Source organism: Metopolophium dirhodum, chromosome 8, assembly GCF_019925205.1.
Source record: "Metopolophium dirhodum isolate CAU chromosome 8, ASM1992520v1, whole genome shotgun sequence".
NCBI classification, from domain to species: Eukaryota; Metazoa; Arthropoda; class Insecta; order Hemiptera; family Aphididae; genus Metopolophium; species Metopolophium dirhodum.
In genome coordinates, this window is record NC_083567.1 from 30981565 (window position 1) to 31006017 (window position 24453).

Sequence of the window (24453 nt, forward strand, 5' to 3'; positions counted from 1 at the left end):
GTTTCTACTCATATTATTCAATGAGTTATGATGAGGAATCGAAAATAGACGCGTGACGTCATTGAGCCTACCCCACGGTAATACCTAATCACCGGCAGTTGTATTGCCTGTCATATACGTCTAAATGTTACTCGTTTCACACAATAATAAATTTACCTACCTTTAAAGTATATTATTTTTTAATTATCGTTGTACGTATGTGGTGTATTTTTATGTAATGAAAACTTTAGTGGAACCTAATTTTCTCTAAAGTGTTTAGTCGTTTTTGGACATGTGAATTAAAATAAATGGCGCAATGTCCCGTTGTAACTACAATGTATGTAGGTACGTAACGAAAATATCTCTTTTTAGTATTTTTATTATTAAAAAAAGAACTAAGCAAGACATTGAAATTCCGATACGTCTATCGTCTTGAGCACAAAAAAATCACATATTTTACATAAATCAAACATTGAAAAAAAAAACTATGCGTAGGATGGTAAATCATTGTGTTAAGCGAGCAACTTTAACACGCGTGTTTTAGGTGATTAAACCGAGCCCGGCCGTCAGTGACGTCATAGTCACGCTGTTGTTCTTAATACCCACATATCTCGTTAAATAATATTATTTTTTTTTTCAGATTGCATTAGTTTTTTGTAGTTCTTATTACAATGATTTAGCATTTAATAATAATTCGATGACAATTATTTTTTTTGTCTGTGCTCCTTTGAAGATGCACGTCATCTCTCAAGCTAGAGCCGTTTAACAGGTTTTTGATAAATAATTCAAATTGAACATTGATAGTTTGAATATAAAGTATGTTCAACGATAAAGGTAACACGAAATATTTCGAACGCATGATTTAATATTGCACCTATTGGCTTTTTTTGAAAAATTTTATGTTATATTGAATGTTAGGTATTTAAAATTCTTAAAAATTGATTAACTGAGAGTGAGACAAACTTTGATTTATGCATATTATTGTACAAATAAATTATCATATTTTAACAATCTATCTACAGTTCTATAATGTTCCGTGTGATTTCGAATGTTTTTTTTTAACTTTCGTAAGTAAAGCATATTTTCATTAATTTTCACCAAATTATTAATAGGCTATAAAAAATTATGATAAATACAACATACATAAACCAAGACTATGGCTCACCCTCCGTAAGTCAATTTTCAAGATTGACAACCAATTTTCTTAAATATAGATAGGTACCAACTATACTTAGGTGTTATAATAACATTTTAATCATTTGTATGGACTGGACTACAGCGGTAATTTGGTACAGATAAATATGTATTATTTAAAGGTGAGTGAAACCCCTCCCAAACACGACAATCATAATAACAATATACCCACTCGAAGACAGCCTTCAGTATTTATGTTCTCTCCTTAAATCGTACTACATTAGTGTCTAAAAACTACACACAGCAGTGTCGATTTATCTCTGTAGCGTGCTTGTTGTACTTCTCGCAAACCATCGCCAACCATGTTCACCGCCAATTGGTGGTTAAACGTCATTACACCGTGTACGATATTTTTTACGATCGCCTATTATTTCTGCGTATCGACCTTTAAGAAATGGGAAGAGCTCAACGTGCCTTACATTAAACCGATTCCGTTGTTTGGAAACTTTTTTTATGCAATTTTGGGAAAGGAACATCATTTGGAATTTTACGACAAAATCTATCACAAGTTCGCAGGTAACAAATATGCAGGACTGTACCAGATGAGGACGCCTTATCTAATGATTATCGATCCAGAAATAATCAACGACGTGCTGATAAAAGACTTCTCGTCTTTCCCCAACCGTGGTTTTTACTCGGATTTCAAGGCCAATCCGTTGTCGAACAACCTGTTCCTCATGGAAAATCCTCAATGGAAAATAATTAGGAACAAATTGACACCCGCTTTCACGTCGGGAAAGCTCAAGGTAATGTACGATCAGATCAAAGAGTGCGGCGAAGAATTGATGAAAAACATAGATATTGATTTAAATAAAAACAGCAACGAAATAGAAGTACGGGACATCATGGGAAAGTATTCGACTGACGTAATCGGAACTTGCGCTTTTGGGCTCAAGTTGAACTCTATAAACGATGACGAATCCCCATTTCGTAAATATGGCAAAACAATATTCGCACCTTCACTTAGAATGGTCTTCAAAGAACTGTGTGTGATGATAAGTCCTGCACTTTTGAAAGTCGTAAAAGTGAAAGATTTGCCAAAGGCCTCGAGTGACTTTTTCCACGCGGCGTTTAAAGAAACGATGACGTATAGACTTGAAAATAAAATAGTCAGAAATGACTTCGTTCATTGTTTAATGCAAGCCAGAAATGATTTAGTTTTGAACACAGATTTACCTAAACATGGTGAGGTACTTTTCATTTAAGTTATTGAAATTAAAAAAACCGATTGATTGTAATGTAAATTAAAAAAATTTGTTTTAGAAAAATTTACTGAATCACAAATCGTAGCAAATGCTTTTATAATGTTTGCTGCTGGTTTTGAAACTGTATCTTCTGCTGTAAGTTATTCTTTGTATGAATTAGCATTAAATAATTCTATTCAAGACAGAGTACGTGAAGAGATTCAACTAAAACTGTCGAAAAATGATGGACAAATTAATCATGAATTTTTGATGGAACTTCATTACTTGGATATGGTTATTGCCGGTAATTTTTTTTTATAATATTACTATTCGACATTATTAAATAATTTTAAATTCATTAATAAGATGGGAAATTTTTTTATTTACTTGTAACTTCAGGTATCATGTTATAACTATTTAATTTTATTAAAAAGAATCATTATTTCCTTCTTCAATTCTTGCTCATTAATTTTACTTTTTTGATATATTTTTACTGAAACAAAGATTCACACTAATCGGTACTATTTGTGAAATAATTAAATTAATTTTTATTTTTATGAAAATTGGAATTGGAATATTTTTTATCGATAATGTAATTGGGTTATTACTTATTACTATTTTAAAATAATGTGAGACTATTTTTTTCTAGTTTGAAATTGATAGTAAATAAAAATAAATCAAACAATTTTATTCAATCAAAATAATATAGTTATTACATATTTTAGAAACACTCCGCAAGTATCCTCCACTGATTTTTTTGTCAAGAAAAGCATCACAAAAATATCGATTACCCAACGATTCACTAATAATTGAAAAGGACCAACAAATAATAATTCCAGTTTATGCAATTCATCACGACAGTAAGTATTACCCGGAGCCTGAAAAGTTTATTCCTGAAAGATTTTCTGTTGAAGAAAAGGCTAAACGGCCAAATGGTACTTATCTGCCATTTGGTGACGGACCTCGAATTTGTATAGGTAAGTAGGTATATTTTTATATTGAAAATTTAAATGCAATAAATCTATATATTTTTTAAATTTCTAGGAAAACGTTTCGCAGAGATGGAAATGAAATTGGCTTTGGTTGAAATGCTAACCAAATTTGAAGTAATTCCATGCGAGAAAACAGAAATTCCTTTAAAATATTCTAATAAAACTTTCACATTGATGCCAGAACACGGCATTTGGTTAACATTTAAAAGGATTAATTAATGAAAGATTATAATAGAGGAATAAAAAACAAACTGATGTTTTACTTTAACCACTAACTGGAGAATCATATATTTTGTTTTTAGATATTTTTAATGTCACTCCTTGGCTTATGTTAAATAAAATATGTAAAGTATAAAATATAATGAATTGTTTTTAGAATATTGAACAAAACATAAAAAATAAAAAAATCGCTATTTTTCATTTAAATATCCAATTTTGTCGAATTAGACCTTAAATGTGTGTGAAAAAATTATGCATTTGTGTTTTTTAATTTTTAGGTTTTTGTAAAACAAAAAACTACTTATTATCCCTAATTATCTTGAGCTGTACACATATGAAGTTCAAACCTGTAAATTGTAATGACACACTTTAAGTTCACACCTAAATACATAATTTCATTTGAAATAAAAAATGATACACAAACAACACTTAAATAAGTAAATAATAGTTTTGTATTTTTGTGTGTCATAATAAATTAGTTATTATTAATATTATATTTTACTAGCTGTATTCATGCACTTTGTTGCCCGCAAAAAAAGGCAACTCTAAAAAAAATGATGATTGTTCAACTCATTTTGGGTGTGAATCGTTGCAGTACGTGCACTCATCCACCTCGGTATAGGCAATTTTGGAAAATTTGATTTGATGGAAGCTTTTACCTGATTTTAATAATGCACCTGATAACCGAATAACCTGTTCTGCCCGAATAACCAATGACAACCAATAATAAATAAATACTAATTTCTATTAATTATTTCTCGTATAACCAATAGCAACTATTTATATACGAAAATGTCCACCGTAAATCTCAAAATCCTCGTCTTAATAGCTACCAGGGTGGCGGTAGGATGGGGAAAAATACTTTAACCTATTCTCATGCCTACCAAATATACAAAAAAAGTAAAATCGGTCGAGCCGTTACGAACGAGTTCGTACACCAACACCGTGACACGTGATTTTTATATACATTAGATTTTATTATATAAATAAAATTTGAGTTACAAGTAAATAATAGAGTTGGGTATCATATTTATTCAAACGTATTGACGAAGTTTTTAATTTTGTTTTATTACGCGTATTTATCCAATTAATAGTACTATATCGTATTTTAGCTTTAATTCAATGTTGTTCGATTAAATTATAAAACATAATACGACAATATTGAACCTTTTTTTGTTTTATTTAAAACGCATGTCTTAACCATAAAAATACCATGAGAAAAAATAAATTTAGAGACATCCCAATGATATTATTTTGAATAGTAATATTTCTGACTTCTGTATGTTTTTGATATAATTTCATTTAAAAAACATGTTTGTAACACGACATTTTTCTTTTTAAGTCAAACTTTTGCAAACTATTACCGCATTTACTTTATTTATTATTTTTTAATTCAATGCAATTTGTTATTTATTTATGTAGGTAGTTAATAAATTCTAAAGTCAATATGTTGTTTCCAAAACATTAAAATTAATATTAGCTGGTATTGATTTTCATTGACCATACATATCTATTCATATTATATTCATAAGCGTTATGACTAAATATTTTAAACACTTTTTTTTTTAAATGCTTGCAGACAGCATAATATGTATCCTGACCAATAGTTTAATATTTTATTGTATATTATATGTTTATATTATATAAGAAATTAAAGTTAAATTAAAATTAGTAAAAATCTCATATAATTTACCATAAAAAAAATGTACTTAAATACGAACGTCTTGTCTGCGGGCCAGACAAAGTTCATCCTACACTATGGTCTCCACCGTGTTTATACTCGTACACGCCCACTCGAGTACCTACCTAGTATACATTATTAAACTACACTTTTATACGTCTCTGACAAAGTGACAACCTATACTAGTTACTACTGCATACAGTTTACAACTAATAAAATATCTATATTCTGAATAGGTACTCGATTGATATCAATAACAATGACTTTAAACGAATTCACATAAATTAGTTGGCTAATAAATAATTGACTCTCGGGCAAAAAAAAATTTGCTTAAATTTCTATGCGCAGTCGCATCAACGTTTCGCGTTTTGACGACCCGTTTCTTGAAATGGATAGAAATTTCATTTCACGAAACGGAACAGCATTTTTTACACGTCGCGTAATAATTACTCTATATATTATGATGTGGATAACTTTTCACGAAACGGCCAAGAATATTTAGCAGTACAAAACTTGTTCCGTTATCTATAAATATACACATGACGAAACATATAATACGTGGTTAGGCGTAACCATATTGGCGGCGTGCGCATGTCTTTAATCGAAAATGCAACGTACAAAATGAGGCGGCCCGTTTTTTTTTTTACACTCGGCCAGATTCGTTTTTAAAATTGTGAATTATATTATACATATGCATAGGCTGTACGAATATTCTATTAAAATTACTAATGTTAGCTATACCTAATCAGAAACAGTTTTATGAATTTCCAAGTAAAAAATAATTTGAAAATGTTCGGGGCACTGATAAATGTTGTCAACATTTTAGCTTTAAATACATATTAAAAATAATCGTGCCTATTATGTATCTTTAATATTATTAAACTGATATTAAAGCAATAATTATGACATGCATAATATTTTCAAGCTTTTTTTTATTAAATTAAAAAGATTTTATCAACAATGATAGGTTACTAAATAGGTTTTTAGGCTTCAAACGTTAAATTCTACACAGGACATTAGTGTACGGTGGTCTTAAATAAGGCGCATGGATATTATAAGAGATACGTAAATAATAATTAACCAACGGGTATATTCTATCAATACTTTTGTTTTTCTTTTCAATTAAATATATTGGCAATTTTCGAGTTTCATTTATATCGGCGAAGGATAATTTCAGAGTTTTTCAACGAGTACATCCCCTTTCTAATGAGTAGATATATTTCTATAATTGAGCTCGTGAGGGGTAAATCAACTGCCGATGTTTCGCCGTTATAAATAATGAAATCAATAGCCAGACTGAAAGTCTAGGCCTGTCATTCAGTAGACTTAATTTGTCATCATTCAACATGTTTTCGATTACATCTATTTTATTAATAAATTATTAAATAGAATTTAGCCGTCGTACTAATCACTGTACATAGTCAGTTCATTATCGGACAGTACACTAAAAATTGCATTGTGTAGTTATGTACATATATTATAATGGCTAGTATAGTTATGATGATGTTTTTACCGCTCCGTGTTGTATATTAGTCTTTTTAGGTCTGACTAAACCGATTATTTTTTCCGAGATATTATTACGATGTAGTTATTTAAAGATGCACGACATTCGTGATTCATCTTCGGGATAGCCGTTTTACCAGTTTTCGATTAATAATTTGTATTGAATATTGTTAGTTTGAATATTATACAGTGTATTCAATGATAAAAGTATCACGAAATATTTCGAACGCATGACTTTGAACTTCATTTGGATTTTTTTTACTGCATAAAGAACATAATAATACTAAGTAATTTTTTTTAAAAAAATGCCCACGTATGCACAACAAAATGTTTTTGGCAGTTTTTTAATACAAATTGTAATTATTTTTATTGTTGTAAGAACCTTTGACTTATAAAGATTTTTTATCTTAAAAATTAACTATTACTGAGAGTGAGCTAGATTTTTCGTGTATACATGTTGTATTCATCATATTTTTTAACAGTCTACCTACTATTCTACAAAGTTCCGTGTGAATTCGTATGTCGTTTTTTAAACTCAAGTGTGGTGTCATAAGTAAAGCACATTTACATTATTTTCACCAAATAATTAATAGAATGTTAAAAAATATTATAAATACAACATGCATAATCAAAATTTTGGCTAACTTTCAGTAAGTCAATTCTTAAGACGGAAAAAACTAAGTTGCTTAAAAAAATTAAAGTAATTAAAATTTGAACTCAAATAAAGAGTGGTTAAAATTCTAAACTATAGTTATAACGTATACTTGAGTGTTAAAAATAACCTTTCACATAATATTATGTTTATGGACTGGACTACATCGGTAATTTGGTACTGACGTCAGATTATAACATATAATTATCGTGAGAGAAACCGGAAATCCCCTCCAAACACGACAATTATAATAACAATGTATCTACTCGAAGACAGCATTCGGTATATATATGTTATCTCCTCGTAGGTACTACATTAGTGCGTAAACTACGTATAGCAGTGTCGATTTACCTCTGTACCGTGCTTGTTCTACTTTTCGCAAACAATCTCAAACCATGTTCACCGACGATTGGTGGATATATGTCATCACACTGTGTACGATCATAGTTACGACCGCCTATTTTTTCTGCGTGTCGACCTTTAAGAAATGGGAAAATCTCAACGTGCCGTACATTAAACCGATTCCGTTGTTTGGAAACTTTTTGAATGTAGCTTTGGGAAAGGAACATCATTTGGAATTTTACGACAAATTCTATCACAAGTTCGCCAGTCACAAATATGCGGGAGTGTTCCAGATGAGGTTACCTATTTTAATGATTATCGACCCAGAAATAATCAACGACGTTCTGATAAAAGACTTCTCGTCTTTTCCCAACCGTGGATTTTACTCGGATTTCAAGGCCAATCCGTTGTCGAACAACCTGTTCTTCATGGAAAATCCCCAATGGAAAACAATAAGAAACAAATTGACGCCCGCTTTCACGTCGGGAAAGCTTAAGGTAATGTACGATCAGATCAAAGAGTGCGGCGGAGAATTGATGAAAAACATAGATATCGATTTAAAGAAAAACGGCGACGAAATAGAAATAAGGGACATCATGGGAAAGTATTCGACGGACGTCATCGGCACTTGTGCTTTTGGGCTCAAGTTGCATGCCATAAATGATGATGAATCCCCATTTCGTAAACACGGCAAATCCATATTCGCGCCTTCGCTAAGGCAGCTTTTCAGAGAGTTGTGTGTGTTGATTAGTCCTGCACTTGTCAAAGTCGTAAGAGTGAAAGATTTTCCAAAGGACGCTACTGACTTTTTCCACGCAGCGTTTAAAGAAACTATGAAGTATAGACATGAAAATAAAATAGTCAGAAATGACTTAGTTCATTGTTTAATGCAAGCCAGAAATGATTTAGTTTTGAATACAGATTTACCTAAACATGGTGAGATATTTTTCATTTAAGTTATTCAAATTTAAAAAAAAACCTATTGATTGTAATATACATTTAAAAAAATTGTTTTAGAAAAATTTACCGAATCACAAATCGTAGCAAATGCTTTTATAATGTTTGCTGCCGGTTTTGAAACTGTATCTTCTGCTGTAAGTTATTCTTTGTATGAATTAGCATTAAATAAATCTATTCAAGACAGAGTACGTGAAGAGATTCAACTAAAACTGTCGAAAAATGATGGACAAATTAATCATGAATTTTTGATGGAACTTCATTACTTGGATATGGTTATTGCAGGTAATTTTTTTTTATAGTACTACCTATTTCATAATATTAAATAGTATTGAACCCAATTATGAGATAAAATGTTTTTATTTAACTGTAAATTTAGGTTAGAACCATTCAATTTACTGTTTATTAACACTTAGTCAAAAGCTTAGAACTATTATTTCCCTCTTCAGTTCTTGCTCATTAATCTTATTATTTTGATATTTTATCAAAACAAATATGCACACTAATTGGTATTATTTGTGAAATAATCAAATTAATCAAATTTCATTTCGACATATTTCTACGAATTATTATATTTCGACTATTTTTATGGAAATTGAAATTGCAATATGTTTGATCGATTAAGCAAATAATTGGGTTAATAATATTTTTCAATAATTAATTGATAAGAAATAAAAATAAATAAAACAATTCAATCAAAATAATATACTTATTATATTGTTTAGAAACCCTCCGCAAGTATCCTCCGCTCGTTTTTTTGTTGAGAAAAGCAATACAAACATATCGATTAACCAACGATTTACTAACAATTGAAAAAGACCAAAAAATAATAATTCCAGTTTATGCAATTCATCACGACAGTAAGTATTACCCGGAGCCTGAAAAGTTTATTCCTGAAAGATTTTCGACTGAAGAAAAAGCTAAACGGCCAAATGGTACTTATCTGCCATTTGGTGACGGACCTCGAATTTGTATAGGTAAGTAGGTATATTTTTATATTGAAAATTTAAATGCAATAAATCTATATATTTTTTAAATTTCTAGGAAAACGTTTTGCCGAGGTAGAAATGAAATTGGCTTTGGTTGAAATACTAACCAAATTTGAAGTATTTCCATGCGAAAAAACAGAAGTTCCTCTAAAATATTCTCAGAAAACACCCACATTGATGCCAAAGCACGGGATTTGGCTAAAATTTAAAAGAATTATTTAATTACCTGGAGAATGTTGAATAGTACCTAATGGTTATTTATTTTATTTTTTGTTTCTAGATATTTTTAACATCATTCCGTGGCTTATATTAGATAAAAGGATTTCAAATAAAATTATAAAATATAATGAATCATTTTTATAATATTGTACAAACATAACAAAATAAAAATTGCTCTTTTCCATTTAAATATCTAATTTTAAACTTGAAATGTACATAAAAAAAATAGTGCAGTTAATTTTTTTAAATGTTAGCTTTGTGCAAGAAAAAATATGAGAAACCTTCTATTAAAATGTCAAATCTACGTGAGTTATATTAATATTAAACATTTTATATATTTTTAACTATAGGTACAAAATAAAAGATAATTCCGCATATGTATTGTCTATAATTTAACAAGTATAAAAATGTACAAGTGATTTACCTAGTAATTAAATATTAATATTTTAACTATGCCAATAGAGCTATTGTACATAATCAAACAGCCAAAGTCTTTAATTTTTATGTTTATTTCTTATACATTATATTTCATATTATAATATTGGAAACGGTTGATATTTGTATAAATATCATAGTACCTAAAGTCTACTGATTTAAAATGCACTAAATTGTACGCATGGAATAATCAAAATTGTTTAAGTAAAAATAAATTAAATCAAACTTTTTTATTCAAATGCACAATGCACATATATATATATATTGATAAATATTATTAAGTCTACTGTTATTTATTACTTTGAAGGAACCCCGAAGCTGTTAAAATAAAAATAAAAATATATATAGTATCAAGTTGGTAATACTACCTACTTAATATAGCTTTCAATAAAACTTTTTTGCGAGGTAAAAGTTTTTGAAACATCGGGAAGCGCGAAGCAATATTAGATCAATATTTAAGCATATATTTTGTATATTTTATATCATAGATAAAATAAAAAAAATTATAATTTACTCATTTTATTTTATTCCGTTACCTATACCCATCCAAACCATTTCTTATATTAAATATCGTTTCATGGTCGACAAAGGATTTAACCGGCCATTGTATACCTACGCATGTACCTAACTACGTACATATTATTATGATTATAATTATCTACAAATTAGTTTCTTCCGCTTCCGTAAGATTTCTACAGATAAGAATTCAAACGTCGTTTTTCCATTGATGGAGCTACTCGGCTGCTTTCATATTTTTTTCTTTGAACAAACACGTCAAGTTATCTCACTAAAGGTTTTGGAAATAAATGTGGCGATGGCGGTATAATTCTCAAAACGGATCCTTTCGGGACACTATTATGCAAACATTTTAAATATATATAGTTGACACGTTTGCCAGTCTAACGACGACGACGATTATAAATAAATCACGATATATAGTCACTCATATATAATAAATGTGAAACCGTTCGTTAAACATCGGTCGAGAGAATGGCAAGCCGACGAAAGCCATACCGTTACTGTGCACTATGTTGTGTACTATATTGCATTCTAAATTGGCCCAATAGAACGTTACGGTAACTTCCAAGTAATGCATACCACAAAAGTTTTCTTTTGAACTTTATCCGTTTGCGAGAGCCGAGTAAGTAAACGTTTTATTGTAAGCTCGCTGTTTACTAACGAATGGACCGTGGCCAAAATAAACAACACTCTTTTTAAAGCTATTTACACGGACATTTGTCACAGCCATGGTCGTTCAAATCTAAATCAGCTGTTTGAGCATACCTAGGTAGTCCGAATCGCCTAGAAACGCAATAGAGTAGACAACCTTTTCCAACAAGTGTGCCACATTAAACATTAGGTTAAGTATCTGCAGGTGATCGACTACTATTTGTTTCGGTACATTAATATATTACATTATTTATATTATTGCACGCAGCACAGTAATAAGTTGTATAGTATTATTCGTCTTTCATGATTTCTCCATCGGAATTCGGAAAATTGTAAGTTTTTCTTCGTAGGTAAATGCGTGTTCAATTCTTAAACTTTAAGATTACGTACGTTATCAACGGATATTAGAATAATTAATCTGTAATAATATCGACCGATGTTCCTCTAAATATCGACTGGTTCTCCTGGCCTAGAATATATCTAATGTCCAAATTATAAAATATATAGTCTATCGATTCAAAAACTAAACACGAAATTTTTTTTTTCAACAAACATTGTTTAATATTTTTAAAAGTTGTATTTGACTAGAAACGAGGGTAGTGGGTACCTACATTTATTAGCCACAAGACAACATTTTGTAGATAATTATTTTTTAAAACTAATAACATAACATATTTTAAGAACGACATTTGACATGACGTATCCAATTCCTTAAGTTTTCAAATCAGGTAAACATTATAAAATAAGCTTATCATCTCTTTTGGCAATATCTAATCAAATATTTTTGTGATTTTCCAACTTGGCAAACATATTACAATATAATCACCTAATAAAAGGTAATTAATTATTATTGGTGGAATGTTACCATAAAATCCCACTAAAACCGTATAATTTAGTGGTCAGTTTTTATTGATAACCGCACAAGCGTTCGTATTAGTTATCCATAGTTATCAATCAGATATTTCTGTTCGTGTAAATTTGAACAACAGGCATCCATAAATTGTGTTGCGATTTGGGAGTTTTAATTACATCCTGTGTCCTATTGAGATTTAAAGCATCCATCGGTCCTATTGGCTTTAGGCCATCGGATCAGCCGGCCAGACTGATAAGCCAAAAATTCAGTCCATTTGTTGTACGCCTGGTGCCTAACAACGCAACTGAATGTACACGGTATACTTATAAATTATAATATAGCACGTTGAAGCAAAAATCAACAAATTCCACGAATTTATACATAATTTTTTATACGTGATTTAGAATCCTCGACGTTTAAATTGTAATCGATCACCTAGGTGTTATATAACTACATATAGGAACGTAAGCATGTGTCTAATGACTATATTTGGTTAAAAATATAAAATGTTAATTTAATTTTTCCGTTTTATACAATTTTAAAATTACAACAAGAGTTGAATTTGGCTTAAAATACAATTATTGCTGTAGTCTTGTCTTATGCCAGCAGCTGTTAAGCAATCAGTTAAACGATTTGGAAATCGGAAATAAAGTATGCCCACCGAGTACATTAGTCGAGGCAGGGCAATCGAACGGTGACCTAGATGCTTTGGTTCAATTAAAGGCCCTGAAGTGTATTTTCGAACCTTTATCTGAGAAGTTTACAAACGGGATAATAGTCATCATATTATAGCTATAACCAAACAAAAACAAACAGAGACTATTTCATCTGAATTGTTCGTGTTAAAAATAACTTGAATACACATTTTAATTGTTAGCTCACGCATAAGTGCATGGGTTATAGGTACCCTATAAAACAAAACATTTAAATTATACATCTAGCTGAAGTTGAGAAATAAAAAAAAATTTTTAAAAAACTTTCGTGAAAATTTTCATTACATAATTTTACTTGCTTAATAAGGGATAAAAAGTTTAATAGGACAGTCTTAGATACGCATCTGTGCAGTAAAATTACGTGTTGGCGCATTATTAACATAATTTCGTATTCGGGTCTAATGGTTATTCAAGAATATAATGTAGCCAAATAAACACTAATCTTTAAGGTAAACACGTAACACGTTTATCGGCGTGCAACGCTCTAATGAATGAGAATTATCTAGAATTACCTAGCTTGAACATTTCTTTTGCTTAAATACCTACTCATAGAAGTGTTATAGGTAAAGTGTAATATATACGAACAGGACACAGCGAATGTCACGGCAGGATGAACTTAATGGGCGTGATGTTAATTCAGAGGACAATATATTTTAAACGATATTTCCTTTGTGATTAAACATTAATTGTATCAATTAAAACACACGCACAATTGCAGCAAGTACAATTTACAATATTATTGTGTTTGTTGGCGAATGCTTGCAAATCTTCCACAGCCCTATTAATTATTTGTTTTGATTCAAATTTCTGTTAAATTAAAATCGAAATAAATCCGATTTACCCGTGAGAATTTACGGTCATTAATTATTATTAGAATTTGATCGATTTGTGTGGAACGCATTCCATTTACGATGTTTAATTACTTCCTAATAAGATTATACCGCTATTCTGAGATAGATATTCAATATGTGTTTTAAATGTTTAAGTCTAAGGTTTATGTTTATGTACAGTAATAATATTATGTCTTACAATATTTTAGTTGATTTGAGATTCAAGTTTAATAAAAATTGTTTTGTATAATATGAAAAAAAGCCGAAATTATGCTAACAATCGTATAGTATGTAATTATTCCGATAACAACACTATAGTGAAATAAATTGTTTTCTTTTACGGAGTTTAAATGCCAATAATTGTTTTCATTGTTTTACTTAAATTTTTTTTTATGATTAAACATTATTTATTAATAATATATAAATTGGAAATTGTATTATTGAAATGTCAGTAAATACTGTTGATAATATTATAACATTTAAATAATAAAAATTCAAGTACAGTAATTTTAAATTTTAAAATGAAGACGTAAAAGAAAATATTCATACGAATTATTAGATTTTAGAAGTTATGATAATATCTATAATTGTACACAGATTAAACTACAAAACATGAGTGATTAAGAGAGAAGAATAAATTATCAGATTTATCGCAAAATTGGCCAAATTATCAATGGTGTACAAGATGTCAGAAGATTGATATATAGGGAAAAAAAAAAAAATAAATATGGCTTTACAATTTATTATAATACCCTCTTTGAAAACGTTTTAATGAAAGTCAAATCAATGTAATCTGCTTGACCTCAAATAATTACATTAAAGAAAAATAAAGAGCTGAGGTAAAAAAAAAAAAAAAACATTCCTATATTCATTCTAAAGGATCAAATCCTAGTTTATAATAGTTTTCATATTATTTACTTCTATAAGAAAATACTTGAGGCAAAAAATATAGGGATCGAACTCGAACACACGATAACGACGAATACAAGTTTTGATCAAATATAAAAGTAGAAAAAATAAAATACAACTTGTGTACGTGTTTATACATTTTTAACAACATACAAATAATATATTATATGTATAATATTATCTGCGTAATATGTAAAACGAAATAAGTAATAACAATAATAATAATAATTGTCAACAGAAATAATATATATTCTATATTGTCACATACATATATTACTCTCCTGAGAGACGCAGTAGTAGTGCTTTGTCGAAAAATAATAACAACGATAACAATATTTACTTACAATTAATGTCTGTCTTTTTTGATGAATTTATTGTGAAAACGTATTATTTTTTTTTTTTGTATGTCTAGGGTTTTACTTTGGTAATTCTATCGATGTGTTTAACGTATAGTATAGGTAGATCATACGTGGTATAGGTAGATCATAATATTGAGTATTTCCCCTCGAACCATTCCTATTGGTATATTACTGCAGTTTTTTCACTCTTGCAAATTGTATTAAATTTCTGCACTGGTCGTTATACAATTTTGAATAAAAGTCATCCTAAGAAAATTGTTAAGGATTTCTTGTGCTTTGGTGAATTATTTAATTTTTTAGAAATATCTCAAATCAATTGTAGCATACAATATAGAAAAACCAATATTTAAATTGTCAGAAAATGTACATATCGAGCAGTATATATTATAAAGATTAACGAATTCGTTTTATAAGTTGAACCTAGGAGTGCTCAACCATTGTATTATAATAATAATAACCATGAAGGAATGAAAGTTCTTAATTATTTGTTTCATAAATAAAAATAAAGTTCAGATTTATATATTTTTACATAATTATATTATAATATTATTTACAGATTCTGTAAAACGCAACTAATAAAAAAAACCATATTATAACAAAATATGATAAATGCAAAATGTGTGGAAAAAATTCAAGTATTCTGAATATCGTATACAACAAAAAACTTTAGAATAAGATAAGCGTCAATAAATTACTAAATAGTTTATGATTTATAAAGTCGTACGAAAATGTATAATATTTCAAAACGTATTTTTACTGGGTCTGAGATTCATTTTATTCACGACTACCTATCATGAATATTATGTACCTACATTAATATTATATAATATAAATGATAAATTAACATAAATAGTCGAATAGATGATGCCTGCGAAGCTTGTAGAAAACATATGATTCGGCATTTATAATATTATATTCTAAATAAACAGAATATTTCAACATACAACGAACAGGCGGGTCAACATTATCAATCGTAGGTAGTGATTGCATTTTGAAATACCTAGGTAATTGGAAGATAACAAACACCTACGTATTATTTATTTAATTTTAAACAATTTTTTTTTAAAATAATAGTCTCGACTAATTATTGGGTTTTTCATAACATGTACTCTTAAATATTTTTGAACAGAGAGATTGTTTTAACGTAAATCATTTGTCGTTTCATATGCTAATAACGTTTTTGGAAATATGTTTTTACATAAATTTAAGGCAGTCAAAAACAACGATTTCAATTATTTACTTTATTTGTTCAATTTAAATACTTATAAAGTTATAAGTATAACTAATTAAAAATATGTCCAAAGTTACATTTTATACGTATCAAAACATTCAGAAAAAAATATTCTGCATCGAAATAGAAAACTAAAAATGTATAATTTTGTTTAACAAAGTAAAAATTAAAAAACTATTAGGTACGATGAGGAATAATAAACGTATTTTTTTTTAATGTAGTTTGGTAGATATATATATAGGTAATGAATTTAAATTATGTAAAAAAAGTATCTTTTTTGAAATTAATGAGTGTATTGCGTTAAAATAATCACTCAGTAGGTAAATATTATGCATACTCAATGAAATGAATTAAAACATTGAACGATACTTAGGTCTTAGAATAACCCGATAAAACACGTAATGGAAGTTTGGTTAAAAATGAACTCATTTATAAAATAAAAGTAGTGAAAATTTACCTTTGAGAAAACGACTGAGAACTTTATTTATTAAACAAATTATTTCTAACGATGGACTATTAAGCTCGACGCCGAGTAAAAAGCGACTAGTCGGTAACAGAGGACAGTGGTAGAAAATATAATATAATATGCGTCATATACAGTGGAACTTCAGGGTGTCTGGAAGTATCGAGGGACCAAAAAACGAATTTGACATATCAAAACTTCGAGTTACCGCGCGATAATTTAAAAAAATATGCGAATGAATGATGGGTACTGAAAAAAAATGTCGATGTACAGAAACTTCGAGATACCGTCGCATTCCACTTAATATTATGTCTTAGTTTGATGCATTGGTCTCAAAAAAGTTCATAATATATTATTGTACAAGTTGAACCGAGTTAAATAAAAAAAAAGAAAAGCTGCATCCATAATTTTACTGTACGGAGAAAATACTCTGATCCGGTTGTGGTTGTTGTTTCACATTGGAAATCACATTGGTTCTTTTAGAGTCGTGGTACATGAATATTGTGATCGCGCAAGTAGGTAATTTCGAACTGTATGACCAGCGTAAACCCGCGTAATTAATATTCGCAAAACGGTCGTATAAAAAACATGTTATAATAATTATTATACGCGGCAGTGTATTACAAAATGCTACAAAGGCCTGTACACGAACAAAATATTGTAGACGTACAATGTAATAGTAGGTTTTTGTTGTTATTGAAATCTATTGTTTGAACGCCAACAGTGTAAAACATAATACATACGCGGTTGTCACGAGTATAACGTAATATAATAACATTACAGTACTATAATTATAATAGTAGGTACCTATCGATAAAGGTTCAAGTATAATATTATTATACCGTAGTTTTTAGATTTTTGAATATTTAATTTTTCAAGGAGGGCTTCGAGACTCGTCCCAAAACAATTTTCTAAATCAATTTCAATCACATAATATTATGTCGTGATTCACATTAATGTATATTATATAATTATACATAGGCATGGGAATAGTTATAGTTTGTATGATTTAGGCAAAATTATAAATTTACAACTTTGGACGTAATCATTAAATCTAACAATATTATGTTGACTTACAACTTAAGTTTATAATACTTATTTGCGATAAGTGAAGATGAAAATGCGTACTTACAAAAACACACATTTGTACGATTTCTCGTAAAAATACACTTTTTCTCAGAATTATTCCTGAGAAGAATATAAGGGAGCACCTTCACGTGCCTATAACCATATTAAATATAAGTATAACTTGTAACATTTTCAATATTAAATCAAAATAATTAAATAAAACTTGGTCTCGTTAGCATGACACGTGACAAGCTGTATAATTGGATATCCTATAAGTAGTTGATGTGGCTTACAGTAATCTGTTCAAACAAAGTTTTGAAGTCTAAAACAGATTCGAAAAAAAAACTTCTATAAATACCCGAAATAACTTTGTTTTCTCGGTAGCGTTATTAATATATTACTTATATTAAATTAAAAGTATACATTTTCGTGGATCTTACACTGAACTGAACGGGTGGTGGCTTAGATATATAAGAAACGAAACACGACGCGAGTTCGCAGGTGTGGCGTATGTACACTAATATTTATATGCGAATGACAGAAATAATATTTACTATAATATTGGTTATTATTATTATTGTAAGCGCCGTGTGCGTCGGTGGTTAGGCTCTCAGTGTACATTACACCAGTGTAAGGACGAGACGGCGGAGAGGGAGCCACACCAGTTGCGAGAGCAATTCATTAATTTACGTTTCACCTCCCGACCATCCTCGCCACCGTCACAACCTCAGCCACCGCCAGCGTTATTCTCCGCTTAGGACGACGACACCGTCGATCCCTCCCGATCACCACCCTCCACCGTTGATCACTGCAGCCCTCCTCCGTCGTCGATTACTACCCTTTCACCCAGCCGCCCTGCCCCTCCACCCCAACTACACCCGTCACCCAACCAAAACGCATAACCCACTCGCCCACCCGCAACTCGCGTCTGCCCGCTTTCGGGACACCGTTCCCGCCCATCTCGTTCGCAGCCCGCGTGCGAATATTAATGATCTAAAAATGTCACTTTGTGTGTGCGTGTGACAGGTACGTCGCTCATCTGTGGAGGCGAGGCAAGCGGAAACTGATCAAAAAGTATCGGGTTTGGATGCTGCGACGGCAGACCGAAAGGGAGGAGAAGGCGCAGCGGCAGAGCGCCACCACCGTCGCGCTCCTATCGCTCAACACTAATAACAACGACAAAAACGGTAAGGGAAAAAAAAAGACGCGACGTCGTCTCTGGCGATATGAACGATAACAACAATAATAATAAATAGTAGGTGCCTACCTATATACACGGGTAGTGGTTACCCATGGTATATACCAATGGTACCAACAACGGCGCGGCGATGATGGACGCGCAAAGTCGACGAGCCTTCATAAATTCGTATTTGCCCGCGATCCAGCCCTATCAGTTCCTGTCGTAATCACATTTCGCCATCAATATTAATTCGTCAGTCACATAAGTTTATGACCGATCACTGTAATATTATAAAATTATCACCTTCGTAATATTATATTGAAAAAATTACACTTACTATCGGCATAATAAATATTATCATCTCGTAAAAAATTACGCTAGAAAATAATAATAACAATATTAATATAAACAAGGGTTGTTTTTAACATTTTTTTCAAAATCTAATCCCATTCATTTTTTTTTTATGTGTTTCTCTTGTTTCAACAATATAGTTTTTTGTTGGCTACAAAATATTCCAAAAGGTGCATTTTTTTCTTCTATAAATTCTGATCAGCAGACAATACGTACGGACAACCGTTGTACCGCAGTGCCGCCGGCAAAATTGTAAAAGTGTTTTTCACGTAATTGAATTTCAAAAGAAAAATACGATAAACACGGAGGGGCGGCCTCCACCGTATTTCCCTAAAATAATACGAAATTAAATTGATTTTTCCTAATAGTTTCCTTATGTTTCCGAGTTAATTAAATCATGTCCATATCTTAGACATGGATAACATAAAATATGAACCAATTATACAAATTTTAGCCTTGGTACAACACCATTCAATAATATAAGCACTTCATTGAAACTTAAACTAAATAAATTAGAATATAATATAAGGTGAAATTGCGAGAGATCAGATTGTTATAAGACTTTATATAAAATATTTAAAACTTTATTAAATAAATAGAAATTCGTTCGATGAGAGTAAAAATCTGTCTATTTTTTTTAACTATGCAGTTCTATTTTTATAAACATTTGTGTATACCAATAAAATTATTCAAGTAAAAATGAAATAAATGAAAACTCAGAAGAAAACAACACTTTAACTATCTGGAATTAAATAATTGAATATACCTACATCATCTCACAATAAATACATGGCTACAATAAGTTCATCTAAAAAATGTAATTTAGTCCACATAATATTATTATAAAACGTTTTTACGATAAAAAAAGAACCGAACTGTGGCGTTACAAAATATAAAATATTATTTTTATCATTTTTCAGATGAAACGGTTTTTATTATTTTAGAGTTTCTAATCCTCTTTCATAAATATTACTCTCGTGTTTAAATGTTTTTGTATGCTACACACATGCTCGGAAAATACTTCGATATTAAAAAAAGAAACATTATTATAGGTACCGTATCGAATGATCAAACTTTTAGCCAGACTTAAATGAGGAAAACGTTATAAATAAAGTTGTTCCATGCGAACGTTGATTAATATACGAAAGTTTCACACCCGACCAATTTGTCTCTGGAGACCCAAAACGTTAGTCAGAAACTGACAAACTTATGTGAAACCAAAAAAAAAAAAAAAAACAAGGTTTAATAATAAATCAATTTTAAGTTTTTTTTTTCCAAACATTATCGGACAATATTAATAGAAGCATAAAAACAGTTAATTTTGTAGAAACGAACGACAATAAGTACGGAAATGGAGCAAGAAGCGGTGATGAAGAATCGTCTCAGCCGATGCTCCGGTTTATGGATAACGCTCAAATCGATTCGGTAAGTAATGAAACGTAATTATAATATAAAATACTTACTGCTATATTATAATATTAACTATTAAATATTTTTAATTGCATCCTTTTTTTTTTTTTTTATAACAATAATAAATATTATTATTATTATTATCTTTTATCGCATCACCATCATTTTTACGGGCGCCTCGGAGTTAATTATTACGGCGCACTAAACGTTAGGTACCGGCTGAAATAATAAATAATAATTAAATACCAATGATATTTAATAAACTATGATATTATTATTGTTATTATTTACGACGCGGACGCTATGGAGACTCCCTATTTCAGGCATCGACCTAACCTAACCTACTCGTTGAACCTAAACTATAGTACTAATAATTTGAAATTTATTTGCGACAAAGTTTTCAAAATTCCAATGGCTCGCGTGCAACATTTATTGTGCTACGTCGTTTACGAAACGTAACTTATGTAAAAATAATAAAACAAAATCTATATATATACTTTGTCGGCTATTTCGATACGTTTCGAGAGATTGTGTTCTTTTGTATCGCGTTAAACGTCCGAATATATTATATTATACGCGATAAATAACGTACATTTGCAAACGAACGGCAGTGAAAACGATCGCGTCACATCGATTTTCCGATAACGCACACAATTTTCCGATAATGCTCGCAATTTATCAACATCGATGCGATGACGACGACGATAATAATAATAATAATAATTGATAACGTTCGTAAAAATATAATGTTATATAATCGAATATCATATTTTACGTACATATTATTATTATTATTATTATTATTATTATTATTATTATTATTATTATGTGACGTTTAAAAAACGGATGGTACGTAAAAATATATATTATTATGATTTTGCGACCGGATTTCTTTTCTATTTTTATTATTATTATTATTATTATTATTATTTTAACCAACTCCGCGACGCCATCGAGCGATGTTTTTTAGTGCTGATGATGACTATAGCCGTGCTCGCACAAGACATTAATATTCTAACGGCTATAAATAGACACGGCATAGGTATAAACGCTGTTTGCGTAGAAAATCTTAAAACGTAGTTAAAACAGCGTATTGATATATTATTATTAATTATTGATAACATCACTATTATACAGTTGTAGTCGTCACTAGTCGGTCGTTATATATTATTATTATTATTATATTATTATGTAGTATTGTCGCATGACGCACGTACATTATGACAAGATTAAACACATCATAATAACTATCGGCATACTTTTGAAGTATATCATGTATAAATACCATTTTTGTGATTCAAATACACATTAAATACTTTATGTATCGTAGTTTTAAATTTAAAAATATAAGATAGACTTACTTATGAAAGAGAAAGATATACTTTAACTCCACGGGGATATCGTTAGTAGTTGGTTGTCGTGACTCGACTCAAAAAAAAATATTTTATTATCTATAAACGTCATAAATGTATAAAATACATTTTACAAAAAAAAACACTCGCCTATATAAACAAATTCTGGTCTCGAAGAGCTCGCATAGACCAGTGACTAGTAAGTATTGACAAACGTTGAGTTATTATTTTTAAATTTATTTTCACTTATGGGATTGCCTCCAAGGGGAGGTTTCCTATCAAGTGCATTTTCCCATGTCAATTAAATAATATATGTAACCAGAAATTCTTACTGTAAATATTGTATTTTATTTAAACACCTTTTAATTATTCAAGTATAAGGAGTTTGAATACGCACGAATATATTATATAGGTACTACATGTCTCTATACTGTCTACACAATGGAATACGCGATAACATAATATCATTATAATAGTAAGTAGGTGTAGTAGGTACAAGCCTTTAAAATTGTAAAAACCATTTTCACCTACAATCGTATATAATACCAAAGTGGACCGAAATAATAATTGCGTGTGTTTATGTGTATGTGTGTGTGTGTGTGTGTGTGTGTGTGTGTGTGTGTGTGAGAGAGAGAGTGAGTGAGTGACGTGTGTCGCGGTGGCGGTTTTGCATACAATATAATATATTACACAACAATAATATATACGACGACAGTGACGGGGTTTGATGGGCACTGGCGTACGAATCGCACATATACATATATATATAATATTTTGTGCGTGTGCGTGTGTGTGTGTGTGTGTGTGTGTATGTAATTATTTATGTGTTTCCCTGCAACGCCCCTCGACCCTTTGAAGCGTGGGGGGAGGGTGTGGTGGCGGGCGACACGCACTTGACCCGAATGAAAAATTAGGGTTTTTTTTTTCTTTTTAATTTTTTCCCACCGTTGCTCCTTTTCTAGAGCGGGAACCTCCTAAGTCCGGGGTCGACATCCAGCAACGGCGGAATCGTGTCAAGGAGACGGAGCGTCGTAGTGGCTTTCAGCGACGAACTAATTACCAGGAGTGGTCCCGCCACTACCGCCGCCGCCGCCGCTGCCGCCGCCGCCGCTGCTGCCGCTGCAGCTGCTGCCGCCGACGCCGGTGCTTCGTCCGCTGCGGTAACGACGTCCACTGCCTCCACTGCCTCCACTGCCACCACCACCACCGCCGCCGCCGCCGCCGCCACTGCCTCGGCAAACGTCGCACTTTGTTCGACCGAGAAGACGACGCAGACGGTCGAAGGGACAGCGTGGAACACGTCTACCTCCGCCAGTACCACCATAGTAGCACTGGTAAATCACAGAACCGCAAATACCACACACACACACACACACACACACACACTCACACTGGCACCCACGCACACCCACGCTCACACACACCCACACACACTCACGTGCACGATTCACCAAAACGCGTATACTCACGCACGCACGACTACGACTGCGATCCAAACCGTTAGATATATACCTATATTATTGTGTATCGTGGTGGTGGTACCCATGTCGTGTTGAAAACGGCCGTAGACGACGATCGACCGTATATATAGAACGAAAAGTGAGGAGCACAAGAAACAAGTAGAGAACTTCAAGAAGCCGTCGCGAGAAGTCCGACTCTCGAAAATCTAAATTGTTCACCCATTATACTTGTGTAATTTTTTTGGTTTAATATCGCGTGCGGTCTCCATATCGGAATCATTTGATGTATTTACGATAACCAACATCACGAACTAGGATATTGTACTAAGTATGACTCAGTATATTATACAGTCTTGTAAAAATATATTACTTATCATATTTTGTTTTCAAACTGCAGATCTAGATTCAAATACATCGACTTAAAAAGTAGTCATATAGTATTTCATGTACTTTTGTCAACAATTGCTCAAAAACAAAATAATATACAAATTAGCACTCATCTAAATATATTATTTTCATTTTACTATCAATACGTGAGGACACATTTTTCACTCTACTATCAATACTTAATATTTGTTACAATACCACTACTCTTACGATAACAATGTGGGCTATATAGTGCACAAATTGTATAAATGTTTGGAAAAATATCGTCAACTATGCTTACCTGTTGTGTACAAATTCGTGCAATGCCGTCCGCAGCTGTGTCAATGTATTATATTATTTTCATTCATTGATTTTTATATTTCTTATAATAT

The 24453-nt window shown here is 30.9% G+C and overlaps 3 protein-coding genes across 6 annotated transcripts in view; all 3 read left to right on the forward strand.

Annotated features, from left to right (window-relative positions):
• Positions 1-24453, forward strand: part of LOC132950081 (voltage-dependent T-type calcium channel subunit alpha-1H-like) — a 311428-nt gene that overhangs the window by 232243 nt on the left and 54732 nt on the right. For 2 of the 4 annotated variants that reach the window (XM_061021301.1, XM_061021303.1), the window contains 3 exons: positions 18969-19129; positions 20789-20898; positions 23198-23569. In XM_061021301.1, coding sequence (XP_060877284.1) covers positions 18969-19129; positions 20789-20898; positions 23198-23569 — 643 coding nt within the window. The remainder of the gene's footprint in view (positions 1-18968; positions 19130-20788; positions 20899-23197; positions 23570-24453) is intronic. The other 2 variants (XM_061021302.1, XM_061021304.1) reach the window with 2 other exon arrangements.
• LOC132950085 (probable cytochrome P450 6a13) lies at positions 1128-4515 on the forward strand. The gene is made up of 4 exons (XM_061021307.1): positions 1128-2358; positions 2437-2661; positions 3083-3334; positions 3402-4515. The coding sequence occupies exons 1-4, from the start codon at positions 1476-1478 to the stop codon at positions 3566-3568; spliced, it is 1527 nt and encodes a 508-aa protein (XP_060877290.1). The 5' UTR covers positions 1128-1475; the 3' UTR covers positions 3569-4515.
• Positions 7739-10933, forward strand: LOC132950084 (probable cytochrome P450 6a13). Its single transcript, XM_061021306.1, has 4 exons — positions 7739-8682; positions 8764-8988; positions 9429-9680; positions 9748-10933. Exons 1-4 carry the CDS (start codon positions 7800-7802, stop codon positions 9912-9914), a joined length of 1527 nt encoding a protein of 508 aa, XP_060877289.1. The 5' UTR covers positions 7739-7799; the 3' UTR covers positions 9915-10933.

What these genes read in the sequence shown, in the direction of transcription:
- LOC132950085 (XM_061021307.1), top strand. Translation starts at nt 1,476, where the DNA reads ATGTTCACCGCCAATTGGTGGTTAAACGTCATTACACCGTGTACGATA. An exon ending in CTTGGATATGGTTATTGCCG is followed by an intron (nt 2,662 to 3,082) that starts GTAATTTTTTTT and finishes TACATATTTTAG; the next exon opens with AAACACTCCGCAAGTATCCT. An exon ending in CGGACCTCGAATTTGTATAG is followed by an intron (nt 3,335 to 3,401) that starts GTAAGTAGGTAT and finishes TTAAATTTCTAG; the next exon opens with GAAAACGTTTCGCAGAGATG.
- LOC132950084 (XM_061021306.1), top strand. Translation starts at nt 7,800, where the DNA reads ATGTTCACCGACGATTGGTGGATATATGTCATCACACTGTGTACGATC. An exon ending in TACAGATTTACCTAAACATG is followed by an intron (nt 8,683 to 8,763) that starts GTGAGATATTTT and finishes AAATTGTTTTAG; the next exon opens with AAAAATTTACCGAATCACAA. An exon ending in CTTGGATATGGTTATTGCAG is followed by an intron (nt 8,989 to 9,428) that starts GTAATTTTTTTT and finishes TATATTGTTTAG; the next exon opens with AAACCCTCCGCAAGTATCCT.